This window comes from Oncorhynchus mykiss, chromosome 17 (genome assembly GCF_013265735.2).
Source record: "Oncorhynchus mykiss isolate Arlee chromosome 17, USDA_OmykA_1.1, whole genome shotgun sequence".
In the NCBI taxonomy this organism is placed as follows: domain Eukaryota; kingdom Metazoa; phylum Chordata; class Actinopteri; order Salmoniformes; family Salmonidae; genus Oncorhynchus; species Oncorhynchus mykiss.
In genome coordinates, this window is record NC_048581.1 from 5,124,912 (window position 1) to 5,138,134 (window position 13,223).

The window sequence follows — 13,223 nt, forward strand, 5'->3', positions numbered from 1 at the left end:
TGATGTTGGCTTCGTTCTGTGGCTTCGTTATCTGAACCATTCTGACATCGGACCGTCGTCCTCACATCCTCGGAACAGGAGGTTACATTTAGTCATCAAGGCTTTATATAGGAAGGGAGAGGAGGGCGTGTTTGAAATGTTTTATACCCATGTCCCTTCACAGGGGCGGCAGGCCGCTGGTTGAGCAGAGCCCTAACCTTATGAAGGCTTTATATAGGAAGGGAGAGGAGGGCGTGTTTCATAGTTTATAACCAATGTCCCTTCACAGGGGCGGCGGGCCACTGGTTGAGCAGAGCCCTAACCTTATGAAAACCCAAATCTCTCATTTGGTAGCTAAAATTACATTTAATCTCTTCACCAATAATTTTAATATTCAAACATTTAAATTGAACAACAATTCCATGTGAATCCGATAACTACAATGTGTAGACTTTCCACTTATCATCTTATCATTGATGAGAATGTCTCAGATGACAACCGAACTGACATCATATTCATTAAGTACCACCGCATATGTTCAATTGGTCGGATTACCAGAATATAGTTCATTTTCCACCACCTTCTGATTTTCCCAGAATCTCTTTGTTAACCAAGGGGTTAAGGAGAGACTAAAAAAGGGGGGAAGAGGTATTTATGACTGTCATAAACCTACCCCCAGGCCAACGTCATGACACCAGTAACTAATGGGAACTGTGTAATCCTGTTCTATACACCAGGTCATATTGTTTACCCAGACATACCCATTGGGTTACCTCCCACCATTCTACCCAGACATACCCATTGGGTTACCTCCCACCATTCTACCCAGACATGCCCATTGGGTTACCTCCCACCATTCTACCCAGACATACCCATTGGGTTACCTCCCAACATTCTACCCAGACATACCCATTGGGTTACCTCCCACCATTCTACCCAGACATACCCATTGGGTTACCTCCCACCATTCTACCCAGACATACCCATTGGGTTACCTCCCACCATTCTACCCAGACATACCCATTGGGTTACCTCCCACCATTCTACCCAGACATACCCATTGGGTTACCTCCCACCATTCTACCCAGACATGCCCACTGGGTTACCTCCCACCCGACCTAGCCAGACATGCCCATTGGGTTAACTCCCACCATTCTACCCAGACATACCCATTGGGTTACCTCCCACCATTCTACCCAGACATACCCATTGGGTTACCTCCCACCATTCTACCCAGACATGCCCATTGGGTTAACTCCCACCATTCTACCCAGACATACCCATTGGGTTAACTCCCACCATTCTACCCAGACATACCCATTGGGTTACCTCCCACCCGACCTAGCCAGACTTTGAGCTATTTTTTAAGATGAAAAAAACTAAAGTAGGCCTATTTTTTTTAAGGAAGATTTCATATAAACTATTTGATTTCAGGTGGCATAAACAAAAACCCAAATTCTCAGTCAAAAACAGAACACAGCCTCTATTCTCTCGTGTGATTTCATCTTCTCTAACTGGTTAAAACATGTTCCACAGCGAGACCAGTGGTAGTGCTCCTCTTCTCTAACTGGTTAAAACATGTTCCACAGTGGGACCAGTGGTAGTGCTCCTCTTCTCTAACTGGTTTTAAAACATGTTCCACAGCGGGACCAGTGGTAGTGCTCCTCTTCTCTAACTGGTTAAAACATGTTCCACAGGGGGACCAGTGGTAGTGCTCCTCTTCTCTGACTGGTTAAAACATGTTCCACAGCAGGACCAGTGGTAGTGCTCCTCTTCTCTGACTGGTTAAAACATGTTCCACAGCGGGACCAGTGGTAGTGCTCCTCTTCTCTAACTGGTTAAAACATGTTCCACAGCGGGACCAGTGGTAGTGCTCCTCTTCTCTAACTGGTTAAAACATGTTCCACAGCGGGACCAGTGGTAGTGCTCCTCTTCTCTAACTGGTTTTAAAACATGTTCCACAGCGGGACCAGTGGTAGTGCTCCTCTTCTCTAACTGGTTAAAACATGTTCCACAGTGGGACCAGTGGTAGTGCTCCTCTTCTCTGACTGGTTAAAACATGTTCCACAGCGGGACCAGTGGTAGTGCTCCTCTTCTCTAACTGGTTAAAACATGTTCCACAGCGGGACCAGTGGTAGTGCTCCTCTTCTCTAACTGGTTAAAACATGTTCCACAGCAGGACCAGTGGTAGTGCTCCTCTTCTCTGACTGGTTAAAACATGTTCCACAGCGAGACCAGTGGTAGTGCTCCTCTTCTCTAACTGGTTAAAACATGTTCCACAGCGGGACCAGTGGTAGTGCTCCTCTTCTCTAACTGGTTAAAACATGTTCCACAGCGGGACCAGTGGTAGTGCTCCTCTTCTCTGACTGGTTAAAACATGTTCCACAGCAGGACCAGTGGTAGTGCTCCTCTTCTCTAACTGGTTAAAACATGTTCCACAGCGAGACCAGTGGTAGTGCTCCTCTTCTCTAACTGGTTAAAACATGTTCCACAGCAGGACCAGTGGTAGTGCTCCTCTTCTCTAACTGGTTAAAACATGTTCCACAGCGGGACCAGTGGTAGTGCTCCTCTTCTCTGACTGGTTAAAACATGTTCCACAGCGGGACCAGTGGTAGTGCTCCTCTTCTCTGACTGGTTAAAACATGTTCCACAGCGGGACCAGTGGTGGTGCTCCTCTTCTCTAACTGGTTAAAACATGTTCCACAGCGGGACCAGTGGTAGTGCTCCTCTTCTCTGACTGGTTAAAACATGTTCCACAGCGGGACCAGTGGTAGTGCTCCTCTTCTCTAACTGGTTAAAACATGTTCCACAGCGGGACCAGTGGTAGTGCTCCTCTTCTCTAACTGGTTAAAACATGTTCCACAGCAGGACCAGTGGTAGTGCTCCTCTTCTCTGACTGGTTAAAACATGTTCCACAGCGGGACCAGTGGTAGTGCTCCTCTTCTCTGACTGGTTAAAACATGTTCCACAGCAGGACCAGTGGTAGTGCTCCTCTTCTCTAACTGGTTAAAACATGTTCCACAGCAGGACCAGTGGTAGTGCTCCTCTTCTCTGACTGGTTAAAACATGTTCCACAGCGGGACCAGTGGTAGTGCTCCTCTTCTCTAACTGGTTAAAACATGTTCCACAGCGGGACCAGTGGTAGTGCTCCACTCATGTGACTCCAGACTCCCTAACCTGGCAAAAGTATTTATATATTAGGAGCAGTGGAAAGGCTTTTCTCCAGAGCGTATTCTTTCATGTATTTTCAGGTTAACTAACATGGTAAAACCCTCTCCACTGTAAAGGCTTTGTTCTCAACTATCTTCATACCATCTATTTGAGAGATCCCGTCACCACACTAAGAACATTGGGTAAGCTTTTCCCCTCTGTGTGTTCTCTTATGCTCTTTTAGGTACCGTGACTTAACATAACTCTTTCCACATTGGGAACATTGGAAAGGTGTTTCTCCTATGTGTGTTGTCTCGTGAGTTTTTAGGTCCCCTGATCGTGAAAATCTCTTTCCACAGTGGGAACAGTGATAAGGCTTTTCTTCTGTATGTGTCCACTCGTGCTTTTTTAAGTGCCCCAACTGAGTAAAACTCTTTCCACAGTGGGAACATTGGTAAGGCTTTTCTCCTGTGTGTATTCTCTCGTGCCTTTTCAGGTTAGCTACCACGGTAAAACTCTTTCCACACTGGGAACATTGGAAAGGCTTTTCTCCTGTGTGTATTCTCTCGTGAGCTTTTAGGTCCACTGATCGTGAAAATCTATTTTCACATTGGAAGCAGTGGTAAGGCTTTTCTTCTGTGTGTGTCCACTCATGCTGTTTTAGGTTCCCTAACTGAGTAAAACTCTTTCCACAGTGGGAACAGTGATAAGGCTTTTCTCCCGTGTGTATTCTCTCATGTCTTTTCAGGTTAACTAACACGGTAAAACTCTTTCCACACTGGGAACATTGGAAAGGCTTTTCTCCTGTGTGTGTTCTCTCATGACGTTTTAGGTACCCTAACCAGGTAAAACTCTTTCCACAGTGAGAACAGTGGTGTTTTCCTGCTGGTTTGGGCATCTCTGGGTCTGGTTCCCCTGAAGGACTCTTCCCGCTGTCAGAGTGAGAGTCTGGTCTCTCTCCTGCCAAAAACAGACAGAGTATCTTGTTAAACAGAGACCTGAATGAAACCTTCACATGATAAAACTGTCTTCCTATGAGGTTTAATCTAGACTAGATCCCTCAATAAAAGAGAGCTTGTCGTGACAAAGTGGTTGTAGGGTAAATCCAAATAATTTTTGAAAGCATCCCTTTCGATATATATATAACTATGGAAACACCACGGGAGTCCTCTTTACATTTGGGGAACTTTACAGTCCTATTGATCAAACAACCATGAAAATGTAGGCTTATATTTCCCTATATGTACAACAACAAGATCAACAACTAATTCTAGCCAGACCAAGGATGAGCTAAAATCTAACGAAGAAACATTAGTTAAAACCCTCTCAAACGTTAAAATTGCACTGATAAACGATGGGTATGCAATAGTAAGCAGCCTGTTCATCCTTCTGCAGCTTGTCTGCCAATGTATGCTTGTCCCAACCAAGCACCCAAGCTAACCGGCTAAAGTTGGCTAGCTTGCTAGCTAGCTACTTCCAGATACAAATGAGAGAACACCTCTCTAGGACCATTTTCCTCATTCTAGCAGAGCTGGTTAAGCTGTTTACATGTTATCTAGCCGGTTTGAGACTAACTTCCTTTTTTTTGCTAATGTTTACTGACACAGGCCATATTCAACGGGTGTTGCGTGTTCGTAAATTTATCAGTAATTCTGCGCTCTGGCGCACTCAGACGAGAGTGCTCTGGAATCCGAGTAGATAGCATATCACTTCGGGAATTAACTCTGGCTAACCAAATGACACCGATATCTCTAGCTGTGTAGCCACCAAATAACAATATGAGGGGAAAAGTCAGTCACTCACACACTCCTCCAATGACATCACATCCTCCCAGCAGCTAGCTAGCTAGCTAGCTAGCTAAGGTTAGGCTCCATGTTTTTAGCATGCTAAATAAAGAGCTCCATAAACAGATAAGCTAACTGGCTAAAGTTGGCTAGCTTGCTAAATAAAGAGCTAAATAGATAAGCTAGCCTATTAGCCACGTTATGACTGACTTGTGATCATTTGCCCTTGCTAATCTGATTGTATTGACATTCCCAGCCTTAGTTACATTCATCTGTTTTTTTGGGGTCCAAAATATTGAAACTGAAAGAGTGCATCCCGAATGGAGGCAACAAACAATGTTGTCATGTATTGTCATGTTGTGTCTTGTCCCTGTTCTTTCTCTTCACCCTGTCTCCCTCTGCTGGTCGTATTGGGTTGCCTTCTCTTCCCCTCCTTCCCCCAGCTGTTCCTTGTCTTCTCTAACTACCTCGTTCACCCTTTTCCCACCTGTTCCCTTTTTCCCTCTGATTGGGTCTCTATTTCTCTCTCTGTTCCTGCTTCTGTCTTTGTCAGATTCTCGTTTGAGTTTCTCATGCCAGAACCAAACTATCGTCTTGTTTGCTTCAACCTTGTCCTGTCCTGTCGGAATCTGCCTGTTCATCTGAGGCTACGTGTGATCAGGTACCTCTGTCCTCTACAACCCAGCTAATCCCGTCTGCTGCTAGAAGAGGACTCTAACCCAGCTATTCTCCTCTGCTGCTAGAAGGGGAACTCTTCTGTGATATTCAGAAGGACTTTATGTTTCATTTGTCGCCCTCTCTGCGGGTTGTTTATTTTGCCATCATATCCATTTGAAGAGGATCTATGTCTTACCTGTGTTTCGACATTAAAGAACTCTGTTTTTGTTAAACCGCTTTTGGGTCCTCAATCACGTGCATTACAGAAGAATCTGACCAAGAATGGACCCAGCGACTTCGGATCCTCTCCACTCAGCCGTCGAGATCCAGGGAGCGATGCTAGGCAGACACGAGCAGGAATTGTCTGCTGCTCGACATGCCGTTGAGACCCTGGCCGCCCAAGTCTCCAACCTCACAGAACAGATTCACCATCTCTGCCTCGATCCACCGGCCACTTCCAGGGCTTTCGAATCTACGGAGCCCAGAATCAATAACCCGCCGTGTTACTCTGGGGAGCCCACTGAATGCCGCTCGTTCCTCACCCAGTGTGATATTGTGTTTTCTCTCCAGCCCAACACTTACTCCAGGAGCACAGCTCGTATCGCCTACGTCATATCTCTCCTTACTGGACGGGCTCGTGAGTGGGGCACGGCAATCTGGGAGGCAAGGGCTGAGTGTACTAACCAGTATCAGGACTTTAAGGAGGAGATGATACGGGTTTTTGATCGTTCTGTTTTTGGGGAGGAAGCTTCCAGGGCCCTGTCTTCCCTATGTCAAGGTAATCGATCCATAACAGACTACTCTATTGAGTTTCGCACTCTTGCTGCCTCCAGTGACTGGAACGAGCCGGCTTTGCTCGCTCGTTTTCTGGAGGGTCTCCGCGCGGAGGTAAAGGATGAGATTCTCTCCCGGGAGGTTCCTTCCAGCGTGGATTCCTTGATTGAACTCGCTATTCGCATAGAGCGACGGGTTGATCTTCGTCACCGAGCTCGTGGAAAGGAGCTCGCGTTCTCCGTTGCCCCCCTCTCCGCATCACTACCATCTTCCTCTGCCGGCTCGGGTGCTGAGCCTATGCAGCTGGGAGGTATCCGCATCTCGACTAAGGAGAGGGAACGGAGAATCACCAACCGCCTCTGTCTCTATTGCGGTTCTGCTGGTCATTTTGTCACTTCATGTCCAGTAAAAGCCAGAGCTCATCAGTAAGCGGAGGGCTACTGGTGAGCGCTACTACTCCTGTCTCTCCTTCAAGATCCTGCACTACCTTGTCGGTCCATCTACGCTGGACCGGTTCGTCAGCTTCCTGCAGTGCCTTGATAGACTCTGGGGCGGAGGGCTGTTTTATGGACGAGACCTGGGCTCGGGAACATGACATTCCTCTCAGACAGTTAAGGGAGCCCACGGCCTTGTTCGCTTTGGATGGTAGTCCTCTCCCCAGGATTCAGCGTGAGACGCTACCTTTAACCCTCACTGTCTCTGGAAATCATAGCGAAACCCTTTCTTTTTTAATTTTTCGTTCACCTTTTACACCTGTTGTTTTGGGCCATCCCTGGCTAGTTTGTCATAATCCTTCTATTAATTGGTCTAGTAATTCTATCCTCTCCTGGAACATCTCTTGTCATGTGAAATGTTTAATGTCTGCTATCCCTCCTGTTTCCTCTGTCTCTTCTTCACAGGAGGAGCCTGGTGATTTGACAGGGGTGCCGGAGGAATATCACGATCTGCGCACGGTGTTCAGTCGGTCCAGGGCCACCTCTCTTCCTCCACACCGGTCGTATGATTGTAGTATTGATCTCCTTCCGGGAACCACTCCCCCCCGGGGTAGACTATACTCTCTGTCGGCTCCCGAACGTAAGGCTCTCGAAGATTATTTGTCTGTAGCTCTTGACGCCGGTACCATAGTCCCCTCCTCCTCTCCCGCCGGAGCGGGGTTTTTTTTTGTCAAAAAGAAGGACGGGTCTCTGCGCCCCTGCATAGATTATCGAGGGCTGAATGACATAACAGTGAAGAATCGTTATCCGCTTCCTCTTATGTCTTCAGCCTTCGAGATCCTGCAGGGAGCCAGATTTTTCACTAAGTTGGACCTTCGTAACGCTTACCATCTCGTGCGCATCATGGAAGGGGACGAGTGCAAGACGGCGTTTAACACTCCGTTAGGGCACTTTGAATACCGGGTTCTTCCTTTCGGCCTCGCTAACGCTCCAGCTGTCTTTCAGGCATTAGTCAATGACGTCCTGAGAGACATGCTGAACATCTTTGTTTTCGTTTACCTTGACGATATCCTGATTTTTTCACCGTCACTCCAGATTCATGTTCAGCACGTTCGACGTGTTCTCCAGCGCCTTTTAGAGAATTGTATTTTTGTGAAGGCTGAGAAGTGCACTTTTCATGCCTCCTCCGTCACATTTCTAGGTTCTGTTATTTCCGCTGAAGGCATTAAGATGGATCCCGCTAAGGTCCAAGCTGTCATTGATTGGCCCGTCCCTAAGTCACGCGTCGAGCTGCAGCGCTTTCTCGGCTTCGCGAACTTCTATCGTCGTTTCATCCGTAATTTCGGTCAGGTGGCAGCTCCTCTCACAGCCCTTACTTCTGTCAAGACGTGCTTTAAGTGGTCCGTTTCCGCCCAGGGAGCTTTTGATCTCCTCAAGAATCGTTTTACATCCGCACCTATCCTTGTTACACCTGACGTCTCTAGACAGTTCGTTGTCGAGGTTGACGCGTCAGAGGTGGGCGTGGGAGCCATTCTTTCTCAGCGCTCCCTCTCTGACGACAAGGTCCACCCTTGCGCGTATTTTTCTCATCGCCTGTCGCCGTCGGAACGTAACTATGATGTGGGAAACCGCGAACTGCTCGCCATCCGCTTAGCCCTAGGCGAATGGCGACAGTGGTTGGAGGGGGCGACCGTTCCTTTTGTCGTTTGGACTGACCATAGGAACCTTGAGTACATCCGTTCTGCCAAACGACTTAATGCGCGTCAGGCTCGTTGGGCGCTGTTTTTCGCTCGTTTCGAGTTCGTTATTTCTTATCGTCCGGGCTCTAAGAACACCAAGCCTGATGCTTTATCTCGTCTCTTCAGTTCTTCAGTAGCCTCCACTGACCCCGAGGGGATTCTCCCTGAGGGGCGTGTTGTCGGGTTGACTGTCTGGGGAATTGAGAGGCAGGTAAAGCAAGCACTCACTCACACTCCGTCGCCGCGCGCTTGTCCTAGGAACCTTCTTTTCGTTCCCGTTCCTACTCGTCTGGCCGTTCTTCAGTGGGCTCACTCTGCCAAGTTAGTCGGCCACCCTGGCGTTCGGGGTACGCTTGCTTCCATTCGCCAGCGTTTTTGGTGGCCCACCCGGGAGCATGACACGCGTCGTTTCGTGGCTGCTTGTTCGGTCTGCGCGCAGACTAAGTCCGGTAACTCCCCTCCTGCCGGCCGTCTCAGGCCGCTTCCCATTCCCTCTCGACCGTGGTCTCACATCGCCTTAGATTTTATCACCGGACTGCCTTCGTCAGCGGGGAAGACTGTTATTCTTACGGTTGTCGATAGGTTCTCTAAGGCGGCTCATATTATTCCCCTTGCTAAGCTCCCTTCTGCTAAAGAAACGGCACAAATCATCATCAAGAATGTTTTCAGAATTCATGGCCTTCCGTCAGACGTCGTTTCGGACAGGGGTCCGCAATTCACGTCTCAATTTTGGAGGGAGTTTTGCCGTTTGATTGGGGCTTCCGTCAGTCTCTCTTCCGGCTTTCACCCCCAGTCTAACGGTCAAGCAGAACGGGCCAATCAGACTATTGGTCGCATCTTACGCAGTCTTTCTTTTCGTAACCCTGCGTCTTGGTCAGAACAACTCCCCTGGGCAGAATACGCCCACAACTCGCTTCCTTCGTCTGCGACCGGGCTATCTCCTTTTCAGAGTAGCCTCGGGTACCAGCCTCCGCTGTTCTCGTCTCAGTTCGCCGAGTCCAGCTTCCCCTCCACTCAGGCTTTTGTCCAACGTTGCGAGCGCACCTGGAAGAGGGTCAGGTCTGCACTTTGCCGTTATAGGGCGTAGACTGTGAGAGCCGCTAATAAGCGTAGAACTAAGAGTCCTAGATATTGTCGCGGTCAGAGAGTTTGGCTCTCCACTCAGAACCTTCCCCTTAAGACAGCTTCTCGCAAGTTGACCCCGCGGTTCATTGGTCCGTTCCGTATTTCTCAGATCATTAATCCTGTCGCAGTGCGACTTCTTCTTCCGCGATATCTTCGTCGCGTCCACCCGGTCTTCCATGTCTCCTGTGTTAAGCCCGTTCTTCGCGCCCCCGCTCGTCTTCCCCCCCCCCCCATCCTTGTCGAGGGCGCACCTATCTACAGGGTCCGTAAGATTTTGGACATGCGTCCTCGGGGCCGTGGTCATCAGTACCTAGTGGATTGGGAGGGGTACGGTCCTGAGGAAAGGAGTTGGGTTCCCTCTCGGGACGTGCTGGACCGTTCGCTGATCGATGATTTCCTCCGTTGCCGCCAGGTTTCCTCCTCGAGTGCGCCAGGAGGCGCTCGGTGAGTGGGGGGGTACTGTCATGTATTGTCATGTTGTGTCTTGTTCCTGTTCTTTCTCTTCACCCTGTCTCCCTCTGCTGGTCGTATTGGGTTGCCTTCTCTTCCCCTCCTTCCCCCAGCTGTTCCTTGTCTTCTCTAACTACCTCGTTCACCCTTTTCCCACCTGTTCCCTTTTTCCCTCTGATTGGGTCTCTATTTCTCTCTCTGTTCCTGCTTCTGTCTTTGTCAGATTCTCGTTTGAGTTTCTCATGCCAGAACCAAACTATCGTCTTGTTTGCTTCAACCTTGTCCTGTCCTGTCGGAATCTGCCTGTTCATCTGAGGCTACGTGTGATCAGGTACCTCTGTCCTCTACAACCCAGCTAATCCCCTCTGCTGCTAGAAGAGGACTCTAACCCAGCTATTCTCCTCTGCTGCTAGAAGGGGAACTCTTCTGTGATATTCAGAAGGACTTTGTTTCATTTGTCGCCCTCTCTGCGGGTTGTTTATTTTGCCATCATATCCATTTGAAGAGGATCTATGTCTTACCTGTGTTTCGACATTAAAGAACTCTGTTTTTGTTAAACCGCTTTTGGGTCCTCAATCACGTGCATTACAAATGTACCAGACCAGCTGTGATTTACAACCTGATAGCAATATGTTTTGGACTACCAAGAAATGTATTGGTGAATTATATTAATAATGCATTGAACTGCATCCATCTATTCTGCCAACAAAGCCTAGTGTACATCACGGAACATTGAGACAAATATAACCTTTTTTTTTTTTTTTAACTCATATAGAGTTGATTTTGTAGCATAAACTGGGAATTTGAGTGATATTATGATTGACTGTTTGCTTCATATCTGCAAAATAGTTTTAAAAAACACAAACAGTTCCATTTCAAAGTGGCAGAAAAAATATATACACAACTAAATATAAGTGTTGATATCAGTATAGAGGCTAAATTAAACGTTTAAGCGTCACTGAGCAGTAGTGAAATGTATGCAAGTAAAAAATACTTTAAAGTACTACTTAAGTAAAAAAAAAACTTTAAAGTACTACTTAAGTAAAAAATACTTTAAAGTACTACTTAAGTAAAAAATACTTTAAAGTACTACTTAAGTAAAAAAAATACTTCAAAGTACTACTTAAGTCGTTTTTTGGGCTATCTGTACTTTACTACTTTTACTCCACTACATTCCTAAAGAAAATAATGTACTTTTTTTACTCCTGACGCTTAAATGAACATGTTACATTTCGAATGCTTAGCAGGACAGGAAAACTGGTACAATTCACGCACTTATCACGCTGCTTCTGATCTGGACGGACTCACTAAAACGCAAACGCTCCGTTTGTAAATTATGTCCGAGTGTTGGAGTGTGGCCCCTGGTTATCATAAAAATGTATTCATTAAATTGACAATTGTACCGTGTGGTTTGCTTAATATTAGGAATGTGAAATGATTTAAATTTTTACTTTTTATACTTACGGATATTTTTTGTCAATTACATTTACTTTTGGCACTTAAAGTATTTTTATAAAAAACAAATAATTTAAGACTTTTATTCAAGTCGTATTTCACTTTTACTTGAGTCATTTTCTATTAAGTTATCTTTTCTTTTACTCAAGTATGACAATTGGGTACTTTCTCCCCCACCGCTGTCACTGACGGATGAGTTTGCAGATAGACAGGTAACCACTCGCAAATTCATAGACAGAGCCATGGATGCAAGGACTGACCACGCCTGAGATCAAAATGACAATTTCAACCACGTGTTGAGGCTATACGGTGTTAGTTTACAATTACATTGTTTACACACAATGGAGTACACCAAGTTTGGGTTCTGGTGAGGTAGAACAAGTGTAACAGTATAACTTTAGACCGTCCCCTCCCCCGTACCCGGGAGCGAACCAGGGACGGACCCTCTGCACACAACTACAACAGTCACCCCTCGAAGCATCGTTACCCATCGCTCCACAAAAGCCGCGGCCCTTGGGGAACCACTACTTCAAGGTCTCAGAGCAGGTGACGTCACCGATTGAAACGCTATTTAGCGCGCACCGCTAACCTTCTAGCCGTTTCACATCTGTTACATCAGCTCATTGGTGTATTTCTAAGTTATATTCTCTAAGAATCAATGGCTAGGCCTCTATATGGTGCGGCAGGGTAGCCTAGTGGTTAGAGTGTTGGACTAGTAACCGGAAGGTTGCAAGTACCCCGGAGCTGACAAGGTACATCTCTCGTTCTGCCCCTGAACAGGCAGTTAACCCACTGTTCCTAGGACGTCATTGAAAATAAGAATTTGTTCTTTAACTGACTTGCCTAGTTAAACAAAGGTAAAATAAATACAAATATATATCATTCATTTAAAAGTCCAAACATGTCGCAGATTTCCCATTTAACACTTCCTACAGTACTGAACAACATATTTAATTGTAAAACTATGGTGGAAAGCCCCCTTGGCTTTAAAACCATACATTAATTCAACAACGGAGTTTTGTGTCCGTGTTTAAGACAATACTCACTAGTGTCAATCAGATCTCCAGTCTCCACTTCCTCTCCTTCCTCCTCATCCCTTTTCACTCCCAGAACATCTTCCTCTTCCTCCTCTTTTATTGAGATAGCCTCATCTTCCTCTTTCACTCCAAAATGTTCTTTCTCTTCTTTCACTGTAACATTCTCATCTTCCTCCTTTTTTATTCGGAAAGCTTCTTCCTCTTCTTTCACTATAACATCGTTATACGTGATAGCCTCCTCTTCCTCCTGTTTTATTCTGAAAGCTTCTTCCACTGTAATATTCTCCTCTTCCTCTTCTTTTACGACAATGTTCAGACCCAGAGCTTCTTTCCCCGTCCAGGAGACCCCCTCTTCTTTAGCAGGATGGGAGTATATTTGTGAGTTCATGGTTGGGCTACCTAAAATTAGCATTAGCCTAGCGCTTAGGCTCAGTATAATCAACCTTAACACATGTGTCAATTTTAACAAGCAAACGACACCGAGATCAATACACACACAAATGGTCTAAAGAGCTTCAATGTTCCGATTTTACGTTGGCTAACTACCGAGTGGCGACTGAATGAATCAGTGGCCGTGTTGTTGTTGAAGAAGCGTCCCGTGTCACGTGATCCACTAGATTCTTCTTCTTCTTCGATGTG

At 46.6% G+C, this 13,223-nt stretch overlaps 1 protein-coding gene across 1 annotated transcript; it reads right to left on the bottom strand.

The window, feature by feature from the left end:
• Positions 1 to 456: 456 nt before the first annotated feature.
• Positions 457 to 13,202, bottom strand: LOC118940228 (zinc finger protein 239-like). The gene is made up of 2 exons (XM_036948710.1): positions 12,594 to 13,202; positions 457 to 4,089 (listed from the first exon to the last, which is right to left on the bottom strand). The coding sequence occupies exons 1-2, from the start codon at positions 12,994 to 12,996 to the stop codon at positions 3,320 to 3,322; spliced, it is 1,173 nt and encodes a 390-aa protein (XP_036804605.1). The 5' UTR covers positions 12,997 to 13,202; the 3' UTR covers positions 457 to 3,319.
• Between the last annotated feature and the right edge of the window lie 21 nt (positions 13,203 to 13,223).

Bases quoted from the DNA above. Each gene is read 5' to 3' on its own strand.
- LOC118940228 (XM_036948710.1), bottom strand. From the start codon at position 12,996: ATGCTAATTTTAGGTAGCCCAACCATGAACTCACAAATATACTCCCAT. The intron at 4,090-12,593 runs GTGAGTATTGTC...TGTTTTTGGCAG, and splicing joins TGGAGATCTGATTGACACTA to GAGAGAGACCAGACTCTCAC.